Source organism: Galeopterus variegatus, unplaced genomic scaffold, assembly GCF_000696425.1.
Source record: "Galeopterus variegatus unplaced genomic scaffold, G_variegatus-3.0.2 Scaffold6762, whole genome shotgun sequence".
NCBI classification, from domain to species: Eukaryota; Metazoa; Chordata; class Mammalia; order Dermoptera; family Cynocephalidae; genus Galeopterus; species Galeopterus variegatus.
Window position 1 is genome coordinate 106,154 of NW_007732873.1, and position 24,550 is coordinate 130,703.

Below are 24,550 nucleotides of genomic sequence, written 5' to 3' on the forward strand. Positions count from 1 at the left end.
TTCTAGGCCAGGCGTGGCCCTTGGAGCTCCTGGGGATGGGATCAGAATGGGTCTATCTTCTCTCCTGCATTCTGAGCTGTAGGAGTGCCTTTAGCTGAGGGCTCCTCATGGGCAGGGAGCTTCTCCTATTCCTTAGTGTCTCCCTAGCACCTGATGCATCACCCAGCACACAGAGGTGATCAGTAACACAGACAACTACTGGAGAGGCCAGTGTCTCATGTCCAACATGGCTCTCTTAGACCCCAGGACCAGACCATCTCCACCAGAGAATGGTTCTGACTCCCTGACAGCGTGTAACATTCAGCCCATTAAAAGCAACTGTGCATGCAGGAGTTATCTTGATCCTCTCAGTGACCCTAGAAGACAGGAATTACCATTTGTCCCTTAGAGTGGCAGACATAAGTTCAGGGAGTTAAGCACAACGCCTACTACCCGCAGCTGGGGACTTTACCCGGGATCCTGATGCTGTATTTTACACACCACACCTGGTTGTGTACAATGGTTGTGCTGCTTCTCCCCATGTATTCCCGTGGCCTGGCTTGCTCCCTCATTTCATTCAGTTCTTGTCACCTGTCATCTCAGATAGGCCCTCCCTGACTTTTCTATCGAAAAGCGTGTCCCACCCACACAAGCGTGGCCCATCGCTTTCTATTGCCCTTCTCTGCCTTACTCTGCTTCAAGGCATTTATCATTCATGACGTCCCGTGCAGACGTCCCGTATGCGCCCGTCTACTGTTGGCTTCCCCGCCAGGCCGGTGGGGGAAGGCGCTGGTCCGCAGCCTCAGGGCTGCATCACACTGCTGGAGCACTGCGAAGGAACTCAATAAAAAACCTGAGGACGAAAATAGTGATTGCATGGGCCACTAGGCCAAGCAGCCCATGCCTGCATTTTCCTGAGGGCTTCAGAGCCTGCCTCACCCTCACCTCACGTTCCTGGCTTGCCTTAGAGGGTCACTTTGGCAACTAAGAGGACGGCCCCGGGGAGTGGATGGTGTTAGTGAGGCAAAGAAAGAGCAGGAAAACCCCTGCGTGGGGTCTCGAGGCTGCCCTCTGGCGGCAGAGCGTGGAACGCCCACACACGGGCAACTCGGGCAGTGCTCAGCGTTGTGTGGGAGTGTAGAGATTATTAAAGAAATCCCCTAGAGTCACATCCCAGGGTCACACGGAGAACAGATGGCAGTGTAGGGACAAGAATTCGGGTCACAGTCTGATGCTTTTGCTACTGTGCTATCCTGCCCGCTCCATCACAGGAGCTGAGATTTTGCTGCAAAAGAGAAGGCTAGGGGGCGATTGGTTACTTCCTTTGAGGATAGTAGGGGGAAAAAACCCTCAGGAGGTGGATTTTGAGCCAGTGCCAGGCACCTGGTGGGCATTTAATTAAAGATTAGAGGGAGAAAAATGTACAGTAAGAGAGCTTAAGTTTATACCAAAGCACCTCTTTTTCGGTCAAATGAATTTGAATCATGAAATTGGCAGAGGAGTTAGGAATTCCCTCCTGGGCTGGGCTCCTGTTTGATTTAACTTTTATCACATTTTATGGCCATTATTTACATGTTTATTTCCTCCCTAGACACAGAGCTCCTTGAGGGCAGGGAGGACTGAAACTGCTTCCTGGGATTGTCACCATCACCCAGCGCCCCCACACAGTAGGTGCTCAATAAATGTTGGTTGTGTCGGCAAATAGACGAACAAATTAGTGGTTTGGAGTTTCCCTGCCTACAGATCTTCAAAGCAAGGCAGACAAACATCTCTTTTGTCCAGTCCAAAGACATCATTTGCCTGCCCAAAGGTGAGGATGAGGGCTGTGCCTGATACTTTCTAAGGTAACTCAGCTTCTATAATTAGATTATACCATGATACTTGTTCTAGTTTCTTTTCTCTCACTGGCCAAGTATTTATTGACTATCTGCCATGTCCAAGGTACTGGACTATTGTTCTATAAATCTGTGATCCTATTCTATTGTTTAATTCCATGACTCCATGTTGACATAAGATGTGACGATGTACCTGCCGCATTCGCTTCAAGGTGAGGTCAGCCAAGGCAGATGGAAAGGAACCGGCTCTGTCTAATCTGAATGGAGAAGCCGGCACAATGGTTTTCCCTGTGTTAACATCCATCCATCCAGTCCCACTCAGTTTCCTCCCTAGCTAATAAACACGGCATGTTTGAATGCCAACATACACTGCCTATTAATAGGTATTAAAATCTCCAATTACCTCATGCCTCCCCCTTCTCTCTCTCACTCACCCATCTGTTGTGTTGAACTGGGAAAAACTGGTTTGGAGCCAGGCAGTCCTGCATCCAGTCTTGACTTGGCACTTGTAATGTGTCTCGGACTGATGAGTTACCTCTTTCAGCACCCAGAGTAGTTTCCTTGTCTGTGAAATCGGGCTAATAATTTGTTTTATTGAACACCTTCTGGGCCAGGTACCAGGAGAGAAGTAAGGGATGCAAAGACAGACAGGGTGAGTCCCTACCCTCACAAAGCTCATACTTTACAAGGGGAGAAGGACATGGACACCAACATGATGCTGTGGAGTTAGGCGAGGCAGCGTGGTGTGAAGGACCAGAGCTCCTTACCTGGATGAAATCAGAGACTCCATTCTTTTTCCTTACTTTATCCTTTAAGGATTTTTTTTTTTCTCTTTCCTTTCCCAACTAACTCCATCTCACTGGCGTGGGAGGCTGCTGAGGCTCACTGTGAGGGGTCCAGACTTCCTGCTTCCCTTCCACAGTACGCCCAGATGTGTGTGCTCCTCACCACCCGAGCACAGCTCTAACAGAGGAGAGAGAATTCCAGACATGAACTTGAGCCTGGCACCAAGACCTCCCCTAATTTTCCCTCAACCTACGTGTCCAACAGTTTCTCCCTCTTCTCCAGGTTATAAATGCTACACTCCAACCTTTTCAATCTACTCTCTGTTGCCCAAACTTGCCATTCATTAATGAATTCAGCCACTAAGGCCCAGGCACTGCTCTGTGTCAGGGTTACACAGATGAATAAAGAATGGGATAACGTTGCGGTTATAAAGCAAAGTTGTTAGCACAGCACAGACCTAAGTTCAAATCCCATTTCTGCCATTCGTCCCCTGTACGACCTTGCACAAGTCACGCCCCTCCCAGCCTCAATTTCTCTCTTCTTCGAAATGGTGATAAGGATAGATAGGGTTATTGTGCAAGTTAACCGAGACCTTAATCTGTGGAGAGTTTGGCAACAGTGCCCTGTAGCACATGCACAGTAGAAAGTAGCTACTCTGGCTACTTTGTGGTATAGGTTGGATCCCTGAGACAAAGATTCAAGTAAAAGATTTATTGAAACGTGATGAGAGTGGGGAGGAGTCAAAAGGGAGTGGGGAAGTGGGACCTGCAAGTGGGCCAAGCAAATGACCAAGCAAAGTCTCATGGAGGGCAGCTTCGGCTCAGGGTACCTCCATACGCGTCAGTCATCGGTTAAGGCCTGGGGACGGCGGAGGGAGCTGGGGAGGACGTGAGGCTGTGCGAGAGAAAAATGTCCAGGTGCTCTCGGCACTCTGCTCCAGGCAAAGGTCCGGACAGCCCGAGGCGTAGGTGGTGCTGTTGGGAGTGATACAGCACACCGGGAGTCAGGTAAAGGGGTCCGAGAAGAAACGTGCAGAATACAGTCTCTGGCCCCAAGTGGCTCGTGCGCTGGGAGTGGAAGACAGAATAAGTCACTGCTGTCGGGTGGCACAGGACCGGGGGTGGAGGTGGGGACTGGTGCGTGGAGAACCAGGCAGAGAGAGCAGCACCAAGGGGGAGGCCTGCAGCAGCCTGGCGCACACAGGCTCGCAGGCCGGGCCGCGCAGGTGGTCGGTGTCAGGCTGCAGGACACAGCGCGAGGCCCGGGTCTGCCCCTCCTGGCCGGTCCCGCCGCACACGACCGGCCCTTCCTTCCGGGGCCTGCTCGGAGCGGGGTGCAGCCTCCTCCTGGAAGCCTCCCCAGACTATTCCAGATCACCATGACTCTTCTGAACTCATGGCGTTTACTGCCAAAGCTATTATTTTGGTGCTTACTCATGTAATTACTTAGTTGTATGCATCCTTACTGCCTGCAAAATTGTTATATAACTTTGCATGTTAGTCCCTTTTCCCCCTGGCTTAATGTTAAGCTTCCTGAGAGTAGGAACTGTAGAAAAGAATATAAAGAACACTTTACCAGTATATTTTTAAAGTATTCTTTATATTTTTGTATTCTCCCAGGGCACCCAGCATTGATGGACATATTAAGGGTGTAAGATAACGACTTAATGAATGAATGGGTGAATCCAGTCTACTTTTTAGTCTAAAAGTCTACTAGGCTCATCTCTACAATTCTTAATGTGTTTTAAGATCATTCCTAAACCCTAACCTTAGTCTTGTTTCATTCACGTCACGTGTAGGTTTTAATGGGCGTTACCACATAAGCAAACTGTGTCTTCAGGAGTGAATTTTAAAGTCACGCACCTCAATTTCTTTTAGCCCCTCTTCAACCCCAACCCTGGTCAGCCACTTGATTGACACTAGACCACTGGATCCCTGGACTCCTGCCCTTAGAAACTGACTGCACCTTTAAAGAATTTTGAAAAGCTATGTATCCCTTACACACTTTTAAGTCTGCATCTTTTTTTAAATTTTCACAATTAGGTCATAACATCTAACATTTTTAACTGTAAGTTTAAATATTTCAAAGGGTATACTTTGAATTGTAAATACTAACCTATCAAAAGTCACATTATTCTTTTAACTGTAGTAGGTAGAATATAATACCATGACACTGTCAATCTATTAACACTTATAAGAAATATGCAAACAGGCCCTTTAACTAGTCAGAAATTTTATCTTGTTCCTTTTTCTCTTTCGTTCCTTTTTCAATTCTACTTTCCCTATATAATTTTATCCTAATGAAATATGTTTTTTTGTTGTATATCTCTACTTTTTTTGTTTTTTATTGTTTATCTTTTTTGGAAAGTTTTTTATTGTATATCTCTGTAACAAAAATATGTATATAAATTGAAATTTATTTCCTATAACCATAAGTTTCAAGTGTTAGTTATTGTGCACTGGATTTATAATTACAATTTTTTTTTTCCTTTTTGTCTTTTTTCGTGTCGGGCAACAGATCGCAACCCTCAGTGTCGCGCCTGTACCGGACTGGGATCGGCAACGGGATCGCAAACCTCGGTGCTGCGCCCGCACCTCGCTCAGCCAGTGAGCGGGAACCGGTCTGTATGTGGGATCCGAACCCTCGGCGGGAGCGCCACCATGCTCCCAAGCGGCGCACTGTAGCAGTGCGCCACCGGGCCAGCCCTATAATTACAATTTTTAGAGTTCTGGTCAAGATGGCAGAATAGACGGTCCCTAGCATCACTCTCTCACACAAATCAACCAATTTACAACTATAAAAATGTAACAACAGCCAAGCTGGGGCTGCTGGAGCTCAGGGGAAGAGGAGGAGAGACCTACGGAGTTCATGACCATGGGAGAAACCACGATGAGAGAAAGAAAAAACTGCTCTGAGCATTTTGGGCCACAGCTGCTTTAAGGCTAGAACTTCTGAGTGCATGGAGCAGGAGCCGGCAGAAGCCGCAGCTGTGCCCTTTGGATGGAGTTGCTTGGAGGCAGCAGGGGAGAAGAGGGCCTTGGTGGCCCCCAGGACAGCAAGACCACTGATAGGGTTCCTGTGGACCCACGCAGGAGTGAGGAGCCAGAACAGCTGAAAAAGGGGAGCCGTTCAGAGGCTGGTGAGTCATCACAAGGGACTGTTGCAGGGCCCATTCCATGGGAAGTGTTTGGGGCACGGGCGGTGGCGGAGACAGGCTCACCGGGAGAACACTGGGACACAGCAAAGACAGCCAACCTGCCCCCCAGTCAGCACAGGACCACTCAGAGGAGACTGGTCGGGAATGCAGAATTGCATGGGGTGCAGTTTGATGAAAAGATTCAGGCCCAAATCAGAGTTTCTACACAACCCAGGTGCACCTGGTCTCTGGAGAGGTGGAGTAAATATAAGGTCAACTGTTAAACCCTCAGCTGCACAAAAAGCCTTCCCTAGGGAAACAGCAGCAATTTACCTGAACCACGCAGCTCAAGTACTGGTTCCCATAGGAAGTTCCCCCATTTTAGAAGTAAGCAAAAGCAAAGACATGGAACCGGGGACTGGATGACATGCCCACATCCAGGCACACCGCCAGTGCTTCGGGGCCCTGCCTGGGGCCCAGGGCTGGAGCTGGAGACCAGACCCAGACCCCCCCGCAACCAGGCATACCACCAGCACCAAGGAACATGCCAAAAACATCACCTCCATGTAGGTGGCCCACCACAGCCACCACAGTAACCACAGCTGCCACGAAAGTGGCTAGTCATCACGACCACCACGCAGATGGTCTGCCAGCCACTGGAATGTATTGACACAAGGAAAGTCACCAGCAGAGACCAAAGGAAAGAAGAGGATGTCTCTCTCCACAAAGCTCATTCCTGAGTGACAGATGAAGCATCTGCTGTATGATAATAATGGGGGACCTGAACACACCTTTCAGCATTGGACAGATCATCTAGGCAACAAATCAACAGAGTAACCATTATTCTTTCAGAGGGAGAGAAGGAATCTAGGGTTATCAGTGGTGGGAGTGGGGAGGGAGGGAGAGATTGGACAAGGGGCATAAAGAATAAGTACAACTTGAGAGCTGGCCCGTGGCTCACTTGGGAGAGTGTGGTGCTGATAACACCAAGGCCACGGGTTCGGATCCCTATGTAGGGATGGCCGGTTAGCTCACTTGGGGGAGTGTGGTGCTGACAACACCAAGTCAAGAAGTTAAGATCCCCTTACCAGTCATCTTAAAAAAAAGAATAAGTACAATTTGTAACAATATACATACTAGTAATATTGATTTGATCAACATATGTCAATATTGAATCCCCAAAATATGTATAATCAATTATGGTTCAATAAAAAAACCCCAAAAATCTACCAACTAATAAAACAAATAAAATAATTACAATTCTTGCAAGACACAATTGATCAAAACTACAAATATTAGGGCTGGCCGGTTAGCTCACTCGGGAGAGTGTGGTGCTGACAACCCAAGTCAAGGGTTAAGATCCCCTTACTGGTCATCTTTAAAAAAAAAAACAAACTACAAATATTAACAATGAAGTAAACTTTTACTGAAAAATGCATCTCTTAATGAGATGGAAACGGCTGGTTTGTTTCCTATTGACCTTTGTTTGGCAGCTCCAGGAAGAGCATGCTGGTGAGGTTCCAGGTGGGCAAGAGATTCATCTTAGCAGCACATGTGCATCCAGAAACTAATTCCCTTAAAACTAGCCCTGCCCATATATCCCTGGGAAAGTTTGCATGTATTGCCAGGAGTATGCAAACCATTAAAGAGAGACTTAACTTGTTTTCTCATTCAAGACGGGGGTCCTAGAAAGCAAGAAATGTGGGTCTGAATATCCTTGTGACTCTAGTGGTTACATTTCAAACCCTCCTCTGCTGAAGACCACATCCTTAAGCATTGCATGTCGGACAAATAGAAACTCAAATTGCTTCCAGATCTGTTAAGTTTAGAACTGTGAGGAGGGCATCTGAATATTCAAAAACTTAATCATTGGTTTGGGAAAAAAAAGCAGACTAGATTCAAAATTAAGCAAACGTAGTTTTTATTTTTCCATTTCATGGAAGCGCCATCACTGTCTACTGATAGTTCCCGGGCGTAGGCCACCAGGTGGCAGCAGGGAGCACAGTGCCGCCAGCCCTGCCGCAGCTTGGGGGACTCGGGGGAAGACGAGGTGGGAGGCAGGTGGGGAGAGAGCCCTGGACATGAGGTAGGAGTGTATGTTAGGCTCTCACAGAAAAAATGGGGGAAACATGGGAGTTAAATACAGATCTCAGGAGGGGACAGAAAATACTGAAAATGACACCTTCCTGCTTTAGAATAAAATTATAAAATTGAGCAAATGAGGAAGGGACTTAAAAGAGTTAGTCTAAATTGGGGAGAATTTAAGGGGAATCAGAAGAGTGGAGACGGGCTTGGGTGCACTCTGCCTGGAGGCCCGAGATGCCTGGGAGCAGGAGTGACTCTGGGGGATCCCCCTTATCGGTACCGTTCCCGGGGTGGGTCAAGGTCTGGCTCCTCCTGAGGTCTGTGGTCAACCTCAGGGGCAGGTGGCCAGGGGTTTTCTGGGGGCTGGGGTCCTGCTGGCCAGGGGTCGTCAGGCCGGGGGGGTTGAGGGGGATCAGTTCTAGGGGGCTCAGGGGGCCACACTCCAGTTTCAGGCAGGTCTCTCCACGGACGATTGGGACCTGGAGGTGGAGGGTCCTCAAAGAGAGGGGGTGCCCCTGGCCAGGGGTCACCAGGGACTGGGGGGCCCTGAGGCAATGTTGGGGCGCTCTCCTCCTCTCGGGTCTCTGTGAGTGGGGGAGAGGGGTAGTCCCCGCTGCCTGAGATGCCTGTAGAGGAGGATGGAGAAAGGTCAGAGGTGGTGAGGGCCACACCTGTCCCCACCACACCCACCCCAGCTTCGGATCCAAAAGGCAGGGCCTCTCTGGGATGGGCCAGAGCCTGAGCTAATCCCACAAACAAACTTCAAAAGGAACTCTCAGAGAGCTCTCCACATATTAACAAAATACTGAGGTGATCATAAAATGAGGGGACCATACTGATCCAAACCATTAACTTGACCAACTTTAGACTGATCAGAGGGCTGGCCAGTTAGCTCAGTTGGTTACAGCGTGGAGTTAACACCAAGTTCAGGGTTCAATCCCTGTACTGGTCAGCCACCAAAGATAAATAAATGAAATAAACTGACTGGAACTCCCCCAAAATAAGCTCCATGTAACTCTGCTGCGACTCCCCCCTCACTGGCACGGCCCCCAGGCTGGCGTGCACCCCAAAGAGGTCTACGCCTTGGCACCATGTAGCACCCAGATCCCCCTCTACAATGACCCCACCCTTCTCAACACAGACCTCCACACCAATGAATATTTGCCCCCCAAACCTGAATTCTGACCAAAAATAATCACATGGAGCTACATCTGAACCAGCAAAACATTTGAGCCAAAAGGCACCTTCCTGTGTCACCTATATCTCTTTAACTCTTCCCCTTGAGCAAATTTCCAGAATCTCCCCCATCCCTGTGTCCAATTCACCCCCTTCCTTCTTATCGGTCACCCCTGCCTTATCGTGACCATCGCCTCAAACTGCACCCTTGGCCTCTACTCGCAGCTCACCTCCAGCATACAGGCAAAGGACCAGGATCCCCAGTAGCTTCCAGTTGAGCATCATGGCTGTCTACTGGCCCCCACAGTCGGGGTGGGCTGAGTCTGGGTGTCTGGGAACCCCAAGTAGCTTTATAGGGGAGGAGGGAGAGGAGGAAGCCAATCTCTGCGGAGGGGCCAGCCCAGTGACACAAAGGACCCATCAGAACTCAACTGGTCAAACCCGTTTAGAAGGCCATGGCTAATGTGTAACCTCTGACGGTGGCGTCCCTCATTTCAGTCCTTTGGCCCAGGACCCAGCCACCCAGCCACCCTGGCTCTCCCTATCAGTGACCCAGACCCTGGGTCACCCCACCCTTGTTTTCATGCCCTCTCTATCCACGCCCTGAAGCAATCAATACCCACTTGTCATCTCCATAATCACAGGGGTCCCTCACAGCTATTGGAAGCCAAAGAATGGGAGCAAACCACGCGTGGGGAAGCCACCGTAATTAAAGGGGCTGGGAGACAGGATGCCCAGGCTGAGGGGAGGGGTGCCTTTGAAACTTGGGATGTGGCCAGGAGAATGTCAGCTTGTACCCCAGCTTCCCACCCACTCCCATGCCCCACTAGCCCCTCTCAGGGCCCAGGCATGCTGCCCTCCAGTGTGTGCCTTCTTCAGCATGCAGGGGACCTCCCAGGCAGTGACATTTGAGGAATTCCATCCAGAAGCCACCTGGGGTGACTGCAGAAGAGGAAGAAGATACGAGGACATCCTGATTCCCTCTCCCCACACAGAGCTGGTTGCCCTGGTCTCCGCCCAGCGGCTCAGGAAGCAGCAGCCTTGCTCCTGAAACCCCAGCCTCCTCCTCCTCCCTCAGTAATCTCCCTCTCTGCCCGTGTGCCCTCCCCCATCCTTTAGGTCTCGGTTTCCTTGTGTGTGTCTCTCAGTTGCCCCCAGAACTTGCTCCTCCAGGTCCTCTCTGCATGGAGATCTATAGGCCTCTCAGACATATGTCCCAAACAGAACTCAATTCCTCCCCAACTTGTTCCCTGCCTGGTCTGCTCCTCCGCAGTAAGGGACACCAGTATCCCCTCTATGGCTTATGTAGAAACCTTCATTCCTCTCCTCCCCCACCCCACCCCACCCCATCCACCTGCAAGCCTCTTTCACACTACACCAAACCCAGCCCAACTCCCTGATCCTGGACCTCCATTTCTCTCCATGCCCCCCTCTTCTGGTTGGTCTCCAGCTCCCACTCTTCATCCCTCCCCTTCCCAAGCCTATCCTCCACAACCAGCCAAAGGATCTCTTAAAAATGTACATCGAACCATGTCACTTCTTCCCTGCTTAAAAAGTACACTAAGGGCTTTCAGTAGAAACTTACTTCTTACAGTTAGGACAGAATCCAAACTCTGCCATGTCTCCACAGGAACTCTCCTCCCAGGTGGCCTCACAGCTCCCTCCTTTCACTTGGACCTCAACACAAGGTCCCCTCCTCAGAGGCTTCTCTTGTCCCCTCACCTAATGCCACCCCTCCCCACATCACATTTTACCTTCTCTTCCCAGCACTTAGTGTTTGGAATGATCTTGTTTGTCTATTTAGGACCCAGCCTACCATCTGTCCCTCCCACTAGAATGCAAGCGTGCACAGGGGCCTTGCCCGTTGGGCCCACCACGGCAGCCTCCATGTAGGACAGTGCCTGGCTCGCAGACGCCTGTTGAATGAGTGAATGTTCTACTTTCCCCTCGCCTGGCATTTATCATCTAACAGAGGTTTTAAAAGTTGAGAATAGGGGCCAGCCCATGGCTCACTTGGGAGAGTGTGGTGTTGGTAACACCAAGGCCACGGGTTTGGATCCCATATAGGGATGGCTGGTTAGCTCACTTGAAGAGCATGGTGCTGACAACACCAAGTCAAGGGTTAAGATCCCCTTACCGGTCATCTTTTAAAATAAATAAATAAATACAAAAATAAAAATAAAAGTTGAGAATAAAGAAAAATGGGACGTGCTAGAAAAACTTCCAAAGCAGTCTAAGAAAGGGGTTTGGAAAAGGTACAACCTAGAGAAAGAAGCTGTGTGTGGGACCACTTGTCACACCTCCAGGAAGAGATGACTGCAGGGAGAATTCTCTTACATTCCCAGAGATGACATTTCCAAACAATGGCTCCTACAGTAGTCATCTTTATTCAGTGCAGGAGAATTTGGACTTCCTGGTAGCTGGTGTCCTGGGGCCCGGCCACTGGATGGGGAAGAGGGCCAGGCTGGCCCCTGCCCCCACTTCTCCACAATCCTCTGGCCCCAGATTGGCTTCCCCCGAGCCCCAGCTGCTTAGCTGCTCAGTGGCGGACTGGAGCAGGAGAGTTCTGGTTGTCTCCTTGACAAATAGCTTCCTCTTTAGAAATGGCCTCACTCAGGCCCTGCAGGTCATCGAGCAGGACAGAGAGGGACCCTGGGAAAAAAGACACCCAGGGATAGGCACTTGACAAGAGAAGACTCTTGCGGCTATTGTGCAGAGGGAACAGGGCTGGCACAGGAACGAGGATTAGCAGGGAGAAGGTTCTGTGTTCCGAGGTAGGTGTGGATAAGAGGCTGAGGGCTTCCAAGGATCACAGAGAACAACATTCACGCAGGCAAGAATGTCTGCAGTAGAGGTTTCTCAAGTGCCCCCATTTGTCCTGTCATGCTTAGCTGTTACCTTTGATGGGCTCCCTGGTGGACACTGCTGTTGCTGGAGGCACAGGTGCTGAAGACCCTGGAGGCCGGGGGCTGGACTCCACACATTTCTCCTTATCCGGGAGGGAAGGGAGAACTGCCAACAGTCGCTGCTGCTTGTAATGGGAGAGGAGACCCTCCTGCTGCAAGGTGGCCTGGGAAGGAGAGGGTTAAACGCCACCTAGCCCGGGCAGAACCTCCCTCTCCTCTTTCCATGCCTCTGCCCAATCACTGGCCCAAAATGGGCCCTGGTCTCTGCCGTCCCTACCAGCATGAGGTTCTTGTCCCTCTCCAGTTCCTGCACACGCCAGGTCAGCCGCTGCCCCTCCTCTTTCCGGGCCTCATCCTGCAGGCGCCTAAGTTCCTGGTTCCGCTCCTTTTCCCGTGTGGCTTTGCGCTGGATCTGGCGCAAGGACACCACTACAGAGAAGCCAGGACACAGAGGTGGTAGGCGTGGATCAGCCCAGAGGCAGCCAGGCACCATGAAAACAAGACTGGAATGATGGGCAGGGACGCTGGGCCACCAGATCTAACTCAGGTAGTCGTTCTGCTCTGTGACCTCAGTGTGCTTCTGTACAGTGGGAGGGGTGGGCTGATGCTCTAGGATCCTGTGAACCCAAAGCACTGTCCCCATCCCCAAACCATCCCAGACATCCCTAGGGGAGATCTGAATATGAACTGGATATTAGATTTTGTGCAATTAAAAAAAAGATTTTGGGGGCCTGCCCGTGGCTCACTCAGGAGAGTGCGGTGCTGATAACACTAAGGCCACGGGTTCAGATCCCATATAGGGATGGCCAGTTCGCTCACTGGCTGAGCGCGGTGCTGACAACACCAAGCCAAGGGTTAAGCTTCCCTTACTGGTCATCTTTAAAAAAAAAAAAAGATTTTGGGGGCCTGCCCGTGGCTCACTCAGGGGAGTGCGGGGCTGATAACACTAAGGCCACGGGTTCAGATCCCATATAGGGATGGCCAGTTCGCTCACTGGCTGAGCGCGGTGCTGACAACACCAAGCCAAGGGTTAAGCTTCCCTTACTGGTCATCTTTAAAAAAAAAAAAAAGATTTTGTGCAATTAGTGATCATTTTCTTAAAGTGTGATAATGGTATTGCAGTTACACAGGAGAATGTCCTATTTATGGGAGATGCAGCTGAACAATCATGTTTGCAACTTAAATAAAACTCAAAAAAATGTATATGTACACGTGTGTGTGCATGTAAATATGTGAGTATTCATTACACAATTCTTTTAACTCATCTAGGTGTTTGAAATTTTTGCTGGTGGGTAATTGCTGGAGTTAGACACACGGATGGTGGTGGCCTTTGTGGAAGGAAAGCAACTAGGAGGGGCACAGGGACCTCCAGAGCTGGTCAAGGTCTGATTCTTGATCTGGTGCTGGCTACATGGGTGTGTCCACCACATAAGAATTCATCTATGTCATTCCTCAATAACTTCATTACTTACGTACTTCAATAAATAACTTCAAAAAAAGTTTGGGGGAAGATAATAACTTCACGTCTCAACACTTCCTTCTTCCTGCAAGGCCCATGTCCGCCCTGGCAAATCTCACCAGCCTTGGCATGCTCCCTCCGAGCATCATTCAGTCGCCTCTCCGAGTCTAACAGCTGTTCCCGCAGCCGAGTTTCTACTTCGGCCACTTTCTCTTGCAGAGCTGCGGTGAAGGTGATGATTGGGAGTGTCAGGTGCAGCCTTGGTTCGGGGGTCTCAGTGCAACCCCCACCCATCTCCTTTCCCCCACACCTTGCCCATAGATCTTCTGCTGCTGGTTCAGCTCCCGTCGGAGACTGGCAGCCTCCTCAGTGCTCTCCTGCTGGCTCTGGCGAGCCGCTTCCAGCTGCAGTCCCACACTAGCCAGGGACTCCTGCGTGCGCTGCAGCTCCTGCTCCAGCTGCTGGGCCACCTTGCTCAGCTGCTGCCGCTCTGCCTCCCCTGGCCAGAGGTGGCATTCACTCAGGCCTTTCGGTCTGTGGCCCAGATCCCAAGTCTTCCCTCCTCCTCTCCATCCCCGCAGCACCCACTCCAGGACAAGATGTACCTTGCTCCCGGGCCCGGCCCACCTCCTGCTGGATGAGGTGGGCACTCAGCTGCAGTTCTGCATCCAGGTGGTTCCGTTCTTCCCGCAGCTGCTGCAACTCCAGGCTCATGTCTGGGACTGGTGGAGGTGGGGGCAGGGGGCAGCTGGAACAGGGCAGAGGAACAGAGTCAGGAGAAATCACCTAGCTGCCTGCCCCTAAGCCCCCTTGGTCCTCACTGTTTTGGTTCCTAGCAGCCAACACTCTAGAGCCCTACCCCCACACCACCCCCATTCACCTCAAAGTGCCCAAACATCACCTCTCCTGGCGCAGCTGAGCAAGGGCCAGTTTTCGAGCCATCAGGCCTAGGAGGGAAAAGGCAGAGAGCAACAGAGGGAAGAGTTTGCAGGGGAGAGGAGGAGGGAGGAGGGTGGATGTGGGATCAGAGAGAACTGGGCCAGGAAGAAGAGGGTTAGAGCAGGTGGGAGCAGAGGCAGGATGAGGCTTGCAGTTGTCCTACCCACCCCGAATGGTGTGGACCTTGCGGACGGCATAGCTGAGTCGGTTGCTGAGGCTGGGAAGCTGGGATGCAGCCTGTTCCACCTTAGCCACAGTGGTCTGGAGCCAGATCTGAGAGCTGGAGAAGGCATAGGTCACTGACCCTCCACCCTCACCTCATCCCCAGGGCTGGCCATGCCTTGAACAGACAGCTCCCCCTACCCTGTACTGTTACACAAGCAGGGACAGCATAGCTTCCATCAGCTTCTAACGGGCCCTTGCCACAAGAAAGCATTAAATGACTACATATCTTTTCAAGCAACCTGCAGAGCTTATTTCTCACAACCCATGTTTTGATCACTATTCTGCATCAGAGATCAAAGTCATCCTCTCCAATGAGCCTAGGAGTACAGATTCTCTAACACCCAGTGAAGGTCAGGTCCATGTGCTTTGTCAGCTGGCTATGTCAGAAGCAGGACCAACATGGCTCAGAAAACTGAGAAGCCTAAACAGGACCCCAGGGAGGAGACCAAGGGAGTACCTAGGGGCAGCGCTGAAATGTCCTCAGGAGAATCCCATTCTGCACCAACAGAAAAACACATGATGACAAAGGCTGACAGCTGTATCCCTAGCAGCACAGCAAAGATGAGATCGCTTTTACCTGAAAATTGAGTAGGTGCTTCCAACACCACTGGGGCTCTTATTAAAGCCATTTTCTGATAAAATCTCCAAGTCATCTAGGGACTAAAAAAACCTAGCAATAATCCAAGTTCTTATTGCCTTAAGCCTGGAGGGCTTTTTGGCAACAAATGGTTAAGAGCAAGCACCATCTCTGTGATCTCCGGGTACCGAAGTAAAACCCTGTCTACTGTGCATCTTTCTGTTCTCCTGCAGGTAGGAAGCAGAGGCAATGGATTGAATCTGAGTAATGGTTCATCATAACTAGTCCAATTCTATGCAGGTTTGAAATTTTCCATGTTTTTTTTTTTAAAGCTGAATGAGTCTCCAAGGCACAAATCGAGAAGGGAATGATGGGCAAGGACCCATCCTGCATCATAATTTCACTAAACCAAAAAGTGTTATCTAATCCATGAAGAACTGCCTGATAACACTAAACATTTAGGGCCGGCCCGTGGCTCACTCGGGAGAGTGTGGTACTGATGACACCAAGGCCACGGGTTCGGATCCCATATAGAGATGGCCAGTTAGCTCACTGGGTGAGCGTGGTACTGACAACACCAAGCCAAGGGTTAAGATCCCCTTACCAGTTATCTTTTTTAAAAAAACAAAACAAAACAGTAAATGTTTACAGGGCACCAACTGCAGGCCAGCCACTGTGCTAAGAGCTCTACACAGGCCACCTACCTCAGGCACCTCAATGTCCAAGGCTGAGAAGAGGTTAATACCAGCACACAGAAACTTGTTTTTCCTTAGGGGGTCTTTTCTAAAGGTTATATAACAATTGTCAACAATGAAACAACCAGGAGGTTGGTACAAGAGACACGGGCTTGCAATTGGTTTAGAAGAAAACTAGCATACATTTTAGATGGGATATCTAGTATGCGTGTAGGTAAAGTACATAGCTTTAAATAAACACATTACATTTTTTTTCCAACTAAAGACTAAAGAGGACATACCTGTAAAATTTTAATGAAAGAGAGAGATAGAAAGAAAGAAAGAGAGCTCAAGCATCTACACCCTCATCCTTGAACAAATCTGAAGATGCAGATCGTCCCATGTGCTCTATTTAGCTCAAGCTGTTACTAGACTGAAGAGTAGGAGAAAGCATCGCCTCACCTGCAGCAAGTGATCATGGTGTGAATGTAGAGGGGGCTGCCCCAGGAAAAAACAAACACAGAAACTTTCATAGGGCTAAACATCTGCAACTCTGTATCCTCCATTGCCAGCCTTCCAGCCCCTCTTGCCTGAGGCTAACTCCAAGCTGCCCAGGAAGCTGGAGAAGCAGAAATACTATTGCAGCCACCCCTCCACCCTAGACACCTGCTGACAGCATTGGCCACAAGCTTCAGCTGCTCCTCTGCCAAGACTGTCTGCTGCTGCCGCCTGCGCTTGGCCTCCTGGGCATGGCTCAGTTCCACCTGCAGGGCCTGGGGAGGATGCAGGAAAAGGAAGTGTCCCTCTCTGGAGCCACCGCAGACCCTGGCCAGGGGCTTTCTTGCTCTCCCTCAGCCTCTACCTGTCTCAGACACTGACCTTAGCGCCCATCCGCTCCACCTCCACCTCCGCGGCTTTGTCCTGCAGGGAGCGCTGCAGGATGGCCTGCTCCTGGCTCTGGGCTGTCACTTGTTCCTGGAGCTCAGCCACCTAGGGGAGGAGACGGAGCTGTAGAGGGGCACTGGGAACCAAGGAACAGGTGCAGATGTCTGAAAGAATGCCATGCAGGAAGACAAGAAGCTTCTGTTCCTAAGAATGGAGTCCATCCAGTTTTCCTTCCAGAAGCATGTTCCATGTGCCCACACCTTGAGGAACTGTCCCCCCATTCATCCACAAGAATCCACCATCTCTGACCATGACGCCCAGCCTCAGATGTTGTCACCTCCTCAGAGAGGCTGTCCCTGACTATCCTAATGAAGACAGACACACCCCACAGTTTCTCTCAGTCACATTATCTTTTAAGTTTTTCTTTATAGCACATATAATTAATTGATATTATCTAGCTTTCCTTTTTTTTCTGGGTCTCTGCTCCACAATGTAAGCTCCAGGGGAGCGGGACTTGTCTGTTCAGGGCTGTGCCCAGCATGAGGTAACCACTCAACAAATATTGTTAAATAAATGCCATCCTTATGTTAGGAGCAAAGAGCTGAGGGGATATAGGGAGAAGAGGGTCCAGTGACCTGTCCTTTCAGCTGCTTAACGTAGTCTCTGTGCTCCAGCTCCTGAGCCTTGAGCTGCACCAGAAGGGCGTACACCTTCTCCCGCCAGCGGCTCAGCAGAGACTGGCACTTCTTGGCAAACTCGGGCTCCATAGAGTTGGAAGGCTGAACCTGAGGGTGGGAGAAAGTGTGGGCTCCTGGGGAAGTGGAGAAAGGAGGTGGTATCTTCATTTTCTCTGTCCCCCTTGAGCAACAGGGGCCACAGCAAGAAGAGGAGTTCGCAGAGAGAAAGATCCCGAGCAGGTCCTGGCAGCACACCAACTCTCCCCGGACGCAGGGACGGAGGCTGGGGCTAGCGGGGGGTGGGCTGAGCAGGGCCCTACCTTCCTGGTCAGCTCCTCTTCCTGCAGGGTGAGGATGTGCATGAGGCTCTGCACGCGCACTTGCAGCAGCTCGGCGGTGTTGTGCAGGCCATCCCGATCCTCCTGCAGGCGCTGCAGGGGAGGGAGAGCAGCCCCTTGGTAGGGCCTCCTTGTCAGCCTCCAGGTGACAGCCAGTCTCTCCTGGGGACTGCTCTCGGTGGCTGCCAGGGGCCACCCGTACCCCACAACCAGATCTATATGCCCCTACATCCCACCCCGACTCCCACACACAGGCACCTTGCACTGTCTCTCTCACCTGCACAGTTTCCAGAAGCTCCTGCCGCTCCAGTTCCCAGGCCTGGCTCTGTTCTTCGGGAGGGACTTGTTCCCCCACGTATTTTCTCAGATTCTCAGACAGCGTCACCTGAGCCTTCAAGTCTTCTTGGGTCTTGCTAGGGTTGGTGTGGGAATAGGGCAGCCATCCGTGGGGCACCCTGGAGACCCAGCACACCACAGCTGCTGGGCCCCTTAGGATGCCCGCTCCTGCCCACTCACCTCAGCTGCTTCTGCAGCAGCTCGGCCTCCCTCTGCGCCACAGCCAGCTCCTTAGCTTCCCCTGCCCTCTTGGTTTCCAGACAATTCAGAGACTGCTCCAAGCCCTCAGCCTTTTTGGTCAAACTAGAAAGAGCCTCCTGGTGAGCCTGTGTCAAGGAGGCCAGCTGTGGAGAGAAAAGAAGGCTCAGCAGGGCCTCAGCTCACTCCCAACTTAGGGCCATCCAAACCTGCCCCCTGCTTTGACCTTGTCCCTTCACCCCCACTTTCTGTGACCTTGAAGAACGACCCAAAAAATTATCCAATTGCACGTGGCATCTTGATCGCCTGGTCACCCCCCCAACCCAACAGCAGTTCTTGTCAGGTCTCCCCGCATATCTCTCCCTGTCTCCTCTGCCAAACTCAGGTAAGCCACCCTCATCTCTCTTTTTTTTTGGTGGCTGGCCAGTCCAGGGATCTGAACACTTGACCTTAGTGTTGTAATACTATGCTCTAACCAACTGAGCTAACCTGCCAGCCTCATCTCTTGCCTGGACAACAGCAACTCCTAACTAGTCTAAAAGCCTTCATATGGGGCCGGCCCGGTGGCGCAATGGATAGTGCGCCGCTTGGGAAGCGCGGCGGCGCTCCCGCCCGAGGGTTCGGATCCCACATACAGACCGGTTCCCGCTCACTGGCTGAGCGAGGCACGGGAGCAACGCCGAGGGCTGTGATCCCGTTGCCGGTCCCCGGTCTGGTACGGGGGCAACACTGAGGGTTGCGATCCGTTGCCGGACACGGAAAAAAGACAAAAAGACAAAAAGACAAAAAAATTAAATAAATAAATAAATAAATAAATAAAAGCCTTCATATGGCTCACCATGGCATTGAGAACAAAACCCTACTGCTTCCCACGCCTGCACAGCCCACCATGACCTCTGCTTCTCTGCACTCGTCTCCTGTGGTTCCCCCTGCTCCCCTTGCCCCAGCCACACTGAGTCTACCTGGAACCAGAAAGTGGCTCCTCCATGCTCTGCAGATCTCGGGTGACATCACCTCCTCAGGAAGGCCTCACCTGACCCTCTAATCCCTCCCACTCTGTCCTGTCATCTGCTTGCATTCTTCCGAGCACTTACTAGCATCTGACATGATCTTACTCACGTATGTGCTTGCTGTCACACCCCCTTGGAAAGGAAGCTCTAGGAAGGGTGGACTCGTCTCTTTTGCTCACTGGAAATCGTGGTAGGGATGTCAGAGCCACTAAGAGTCATGGGATGGACTGAGAAGGAAGGGAAAAGCAGCTACCCTGCTTCCTGGTCTGTCCCCCTCTAGCCCTGTCTCCATACGACAGTGAACTGATTATCTTGGATATAAATCACAAAACTGGTCTTTTTAGACATAAAATACAAATCTAATCTGTCATTTCCCTAATTAAAACCTTTCCATGAGGGCCGGCCCGTGGCTCACTTGGGAGAGTGCGGTGCTGATAACACCAAGGCCACGGGTTCAGATCCCTATATAGGGATGGCCGGTTAGCTCACTTGGGAGAACATGGTGCTGACAACACCTAGTCAAGAGTTAAGATCCCTTTACTTGTCATCTTTTAAAAAAACAAAAACAAAAAAACCTTTTCACAGTTGCTCATTGCTCTTGAGGGAAAGTATGAAGTTCTGAACTGGCCCCTCATGCTCTGGCGCCTCTGCCTGGCCCAGGCCACCACGTGCTGCTCGCAGGAGCATCCACTGCTCCCATCGCCACCCCACATGCCTCACCAGCCATCTCCCGCACAGCACAAAAGTCACCTGCCTAATACTAAACTTCTTTCAGGAATCTAAAGGTCATTTATATTGTTCTTTGAATTATCTCCTTTGTCCATTTTCTGATTGAATGGCTGGGCTTCCCCTTACCAATTTCTAGGCACATGTTATACGTTACAGATGTTAGACTTTTCCTGTGGTATGAGCTGTAAATATTTTCCTCTAGTTTATTATTTGTCCTTTAACTTATTTTTGTCACTCCTAATGTTAATATTATAATATTATCATTCTTTTTTTTATGGTTTCTGGATTTTGACTCACAGGTGGAAAGGCCTTCCCCATCCCAAGATTATAAAGGAGTTCACCCATATTTCCTTCTAGTACCTTTATGGTTTCATTTCCTGACATGTTGCTTAGTTAGGGTGGCCTTCCTTAACCCTCAGACTAAGTTAGGGTTCCCCTGTCCTTCTCCTTCAAAGCACTTCTCCCAACTGCAATTGATTAATTATGATTGAATTAAATGTTGAGTGTGAATGGCCCCCACTAGGCTGTCAGCTCCATCCATGAGGGCAGGGACTAGAGCTGATTTAGTTATTGAGTCTCAGGGATGGCAAAAAGCAAGCACTGAGTTTGCTGGTGGAATAATCTCCCTTTCGCAGTCCACCGTAGGACCCCACACCCACCTTCCCCACTGCCCCCCACAATGCTCCCAGATGAACTGAGTACCTGGAATAAAATAAGGATGTAAACTACTTCCTACTGGAAGGGGAAGGAGAGCTTCAAGTGCTGGGAGGTCACCTGAGTCCTGTAGAAAAGGTGCAATCTGAATATTCCAACACCCAAGTTCTCCTTCTTTCCAGGCCACCTGTGTTTTTCTCCTTCTCCAAAGATCTCATCGCTCCACTGCTCATGGGGGTCTTTTCTGAGATACCTGAGCTCTGCTGGGAGGCTACTGCCCAGTTCACCCCATTATGAATCTGAACCCTTTCCACCCCCACACTCACCTGCTCTTGGTGCAGCCTCTGAACCTCCTCCAGCTCTCGCTGGCTCCCCTCTTCCAGGTTCTTCCGGATGACCTCGGCCCCAGCCAAGGCAGCACGCAGGCCCTCGGTCTCAGCTCGGCCAGCCTTCTCTGCCTGTGCCAGAGCCTCCAGCTCCATGGCCTGGGACTCCAGCCTCATCTTCTGCTGCAGTGAGGTCTCCCGCAGGACCCGGACCTCTTCCTCAAGCCGCCGCAGCTCCTGCAGCTGCCGAGAGATCAGCTCAGCCTGCTGGCTCAGGGCTTGTGACCCCACCAGCTCCAGAGACCTTCAAAGACAGGTTGGTGCCGGTGAGACATGTCTCTGGCTCTGGACGGCAGGCTGTAGTGGATTGCATGATGTCCCCCAAAACTCACAGAAGTTTGAATTGTGTCCCCCAAGTTTTATGTATTAGAAACTTGGCCCCCACTGACTGTTAAGAGGGTGGGAAATCCTATTACGGTAATTCAAGGGGGGGCCTTGAAGAGGTGATTAGATTATAGGACCACGCCAGTAGTGAATGGATTAAAAATGGTGGTCATGGGTGTGGTTTGGAGGGCATTAAAAGGAGAGCACAAAGAGGCTCTCCTTTGTCCCCTTGCTCTCTCTCTGCTTCCACCGTCTTGCAATCTGAGACCCCTGGGTCACTGTCGTCACCACCAGATGGATTTTGGACTTCCCAGCCTCAGAAACTGTAAGCAATAAATTTCGTTTTCTTTATAAATCATCCAGTTTCAAGTATTTTGTTATAAGCAACAGAAATGAACTAAGACAGTAGCCAAGGGCACAAATGAAAACAGAAGGAAAAGAGCACCCCTCAGCTCCTGTGTGAGGAGGTGGGGGAGATGAAGCTGTGGCATGGGGAATCTCTGCATTTACATCATCATCATCATCATGCCTGGGCCCTCAGGACTTAAAGGCTACCTGAGGGTATGGAAGATTATCTCTCTAGAGAGCTATATGCCGGCAGATGTATTTAACATCAAACATGCACACCATTAGGCCACACGTTCTAAGTGGAGAGGTTGAAGAACACATAGAGACTTCTGAATTCTGATTAAACGGTAAGGACAAGTTTGAGGGAGGCACCAGTGTAGAAAGGTCATGAGCTTCCAGTATCAATATGGTGAGGCCAGGAACTAGTTAAAGTCATTTACTGAGTGTTAGCTATACTGTATGAGGAATCTGAGAGGACATCAATAAATAACACAGTCCCAACCTTTGGAGAATATAGTCTACTGCTGTAAAGTTTAAACCAGCTTGTAACACGGCTTCTGAGACAGCTCCCTTACTCAGATCCAGAAACATAAGATTTTTTTTAAAGAGGCAGGGATCCGTAGGTTAGTGAAATTAAATGACTTGCCAAAGGTCCCTTAGCCAGCAGCCAAACTAGAAGTACAGAGTCTGTCTCCTGACATCTCATCTAGTATTCCCCCTTCTTCACCATGCTCCTTTCTCTGTGATGTAATCTCTCCCTGGAGCAAAATGGCAGAATGACATCCCAGTATATTTGGGAAAAGACACATGAAACAAGAAGAATGAGACATTTTACAGATAACACATTCACAGACAGCAGGGCCAGCTCCAATGGCATGTCTTCTGTAAAGGCTTTCTTCAACTACTCCATCAGAATAAGGTCATGCTACAGTCCTAGGTCTACACTTCTAGACTGTGCTTCTTCCTCTTGCCTTCAGTATGCTTTATGACCAGCTGTTGGTCAATCTAACTCCTCCCTTGGGATTTTAAATTCCTTACTAATTTAAAAGTGAAGTCAGGATCTCTCTTATTCACTTTTGTTATCCCCATCTCCAGAGTCTAGCACACTGCATTGTAGGCACCAATAATTGTCTATGTAAAAATGAACAAGTTATGGGCCACCCCGTGGCTCACTCGGGAGAGTGCGGTGCTGATAACACCAAGGCCATGGGTTCGGATCCTATATAGGGATGGCCGGGTGGCTCACTGGCTGAGCAGGGTGCTGACAACACCAAGCCAAGGGGTGAGATTCCCTTACCGGTCATCCTTCTTAAAAAAAAAAAAAAAAAAAACAAGTTATGGAACCAAGGGCTAGAAGAGGATAAGGAATCTATTCCAGCGAAGAAGGGTCACTAGCAAGAGAGTGTGAGAAAACGGCAAAGATGGATCCCTACCTGCCTCTCCGCCCTGGCTCCTGCTTATCACCAGAAATATCCCGTTCCCACGTGGTCACTTGAGGTCTCTGGGTGTCTAGCTGCCTCTCTGAGACATCTTGATGGACCAGGGGAATGTTTGAGACCCAGGCGGGAGCCATTCTTGGCAGAGCTGAAAGGGGCCGAGGTTGGAAGTGGGAGGGGGGAATCAGCCTAGTGGAACCTGAGGAATAACAAGAACAATGGTCAGTTTCTTAGTGAGAGGTAATCATCAGTCCCCTTACCTGGTGCCACTGACCTGGAGTTGGAAACATCTCCACATTACTTAAAGGCTCTAGATTCTGTCTCCAGCCATCTATGTTCCCCTGCACAATAGGAGAAACAAGGACACTCCAATTCAATTTTCAGGCCACCTTCTATAGAGAAAGCCCCTACAATAACAAAGTCATAATAATTACAGCCAGGTCCACCCAACTCTCGGCTCCCCTTTTACTATTTCCTGAAAGAAGTACAAGATACCCCAAGATCACTTGCTTGTCCTAACCTGGTTCCTGATAGAACCCAGGGAATAAATATGAGGTGGAGAGAATTTACTGAGAGACAGGCCAAGAGGGAGCTCTTAGGCCTTACTCCATACTTTTAGGATTTGGGACAGTGCCTTTACCCTCATCCTTGAGTTTCTACAGTCCCTGCTGCTCCTGGCTGAAGGTGAGAAAGGAGGTGCACAGTGCAGGGACCCAGAACCCAATCTCCAGAGTTCTCGCCATGGCTCAGCAAGGCCTGGGGGGAACCCATCCAGACACCACCAAACCATGACTCCTGGGTCCTTCCGTGTTAAAGCTCTGGCCCAAAGCCTGGCCCCAGATGAATGTGGCCACATGTAGGGCTGGACACTTCCCCAGGATCCACGGAAAACCAAGCAGCCTAGATCCCGTGTCAGAAAAACCAGCTCCCTCACATCTCATCCAAATCTCTCTTGCAACTTTCCTCTCAGTTTCTCTCAACTGTCCCCTCGGCTTCCATTCCTGTTGCCCACCTCCTCTCTCTAGAGTGCTAACGCATAGGGGGCTCTACAAGATTTTCTTTCCACCCTACCACTCGAATCCTCTATTTTTCACCCGAATCTGAGATTCCTACGCCCGTCCCTTCCTACATCGTAATTTGCTTTTTTCTGAAGGAATTATTCTGGTCCCTCACTCTCACCCTCATCTCTCAACTCAACAGCCTGCTCTCGCCTCCCCGCACCCTGACCGGCTCCCTCTCCTCCCCGCTGCTCTCCCCCAGGTACCCCTGATTCTTCACCCTGCTGGGCCCTGAGCTCTAAGGCTGTTCTTTTTTCTCGGCCCCTGTACCTTCTTCCGCTATGGTGGACCCCCTGAACCCACCCCAGCACCCCCCTCAGCCCCTTCCCGCCCCCAACCGACCCTTCCCGAACGCCCCTTACCCAGCGCGAGACCCCCTCGGCCCTTTGGCCAC

The 24,550-nt window shown here is 50.5% G+C and overlaps 3 protein-coding genes across 5 annotated transcripts; 1 reads left to right on the forward strand and 2 right to left on the reverse strand.

Annotated features, from left to right (window-relative positions):
• Window positions 1–8,009: 8,009 nt before the first annotated feature.
• On the reverse strand, window positions 8,010–9,767 carry PSORS1C2 (psoriasis susceptibility 1 candidate 2). Its single transcript, XM_008591212.1, has 2 exons — window positions 9,228–9,767; window positions 8,010–8,447 (listed from the first exon to the last, which is right to left on the reverse strand). Exons 1-2 carry the CDS (start codon window positions 9,280–9,282, stop codon window positions 8,092–8,094), a joined length of 411 nt encoding a protein of 136 aa, XP_008589434.1. The 5' UTR covers window positions 9,283–9,767; the 3' UTR covers window positions 8,010–8,091.
• Window positions 9,768–9,877: 110 nt separating this feature from the next.
• PSORS1C1 (psoriasis susceptibility 1 candidate 1) lies at window positions 9,878–10,116 on the forward strand. Its single transcript, XM_008591220.1, has 2 exons — window positions 9,878–9,997; window positions 10,039–10,116. The coding sequence occupies exons 1-2, from the start codon at window positions 9,878–9,880 to the stop codon at window positions 10,114–10,116; spliced, it is 198 nt and encodes a 65-aa protein (XP_008589442.1).
• A 1,249-nt stretch (window positions 10,117–11,365) lies between these two features.
• On the reverse strand, window positions 11,366–23,439 carry CCHCR1 (coiled-coil alpha-helical rod protein 1). 3 transcript variants are annotated; one of them, XM_008591214.1, is made up of 17 exons: window positions 23,373–23,439; window positions 23,096–23,297; window positions 20,931–21,234; window positions 18,194–18,357; window positions 17,955–18,090; window positions 17,660–17,770; window positions 17,298–17,447; window positions 16,657–16,767; window positions 16,444–16,550; window positions 14,469–14,581; window positions 14,264–14,309; window positions 13,968–14,110; window positions 13,673–13,861; window positions 13,482–13,583; window positions 12,181–12,332; window positions 11,896–12,025; window positions 11,366–11,649 (listed from the first exon to the last, which is right to left on the reverse strand). In XM_008591214.1, the coding sequence occupies exons 1-17, from the start codon at window positions 23,386–23,388 to the stop codon at window positions 11,537–11,539; spliced, it is 2,289 nt and encodes a 762-aa protein (XP_008589436.1). In that variant the 5' UTR covers window positions 23,389–23,439; the 3' UTR covers window positions 11,366–11,536. The 3 variants fall into 3 exon arrangements, with proteins under 3 accessions (XP_008589436.1, XP_008589435.1, XP_008589437.1); XM_008591213.1 differs by having other exon boundaries at window positions 11,896–12,067; XM_008591215.1 differs by lacking the exon at window positions 23,373–23,439 and having other exon boundaries at window positions 11,896–12,067; window positions 20,931–21,173; window positions 23,096–23,164.
• Window positions 23,440–24,550: the final 1,111 nt, after the last annotated feature.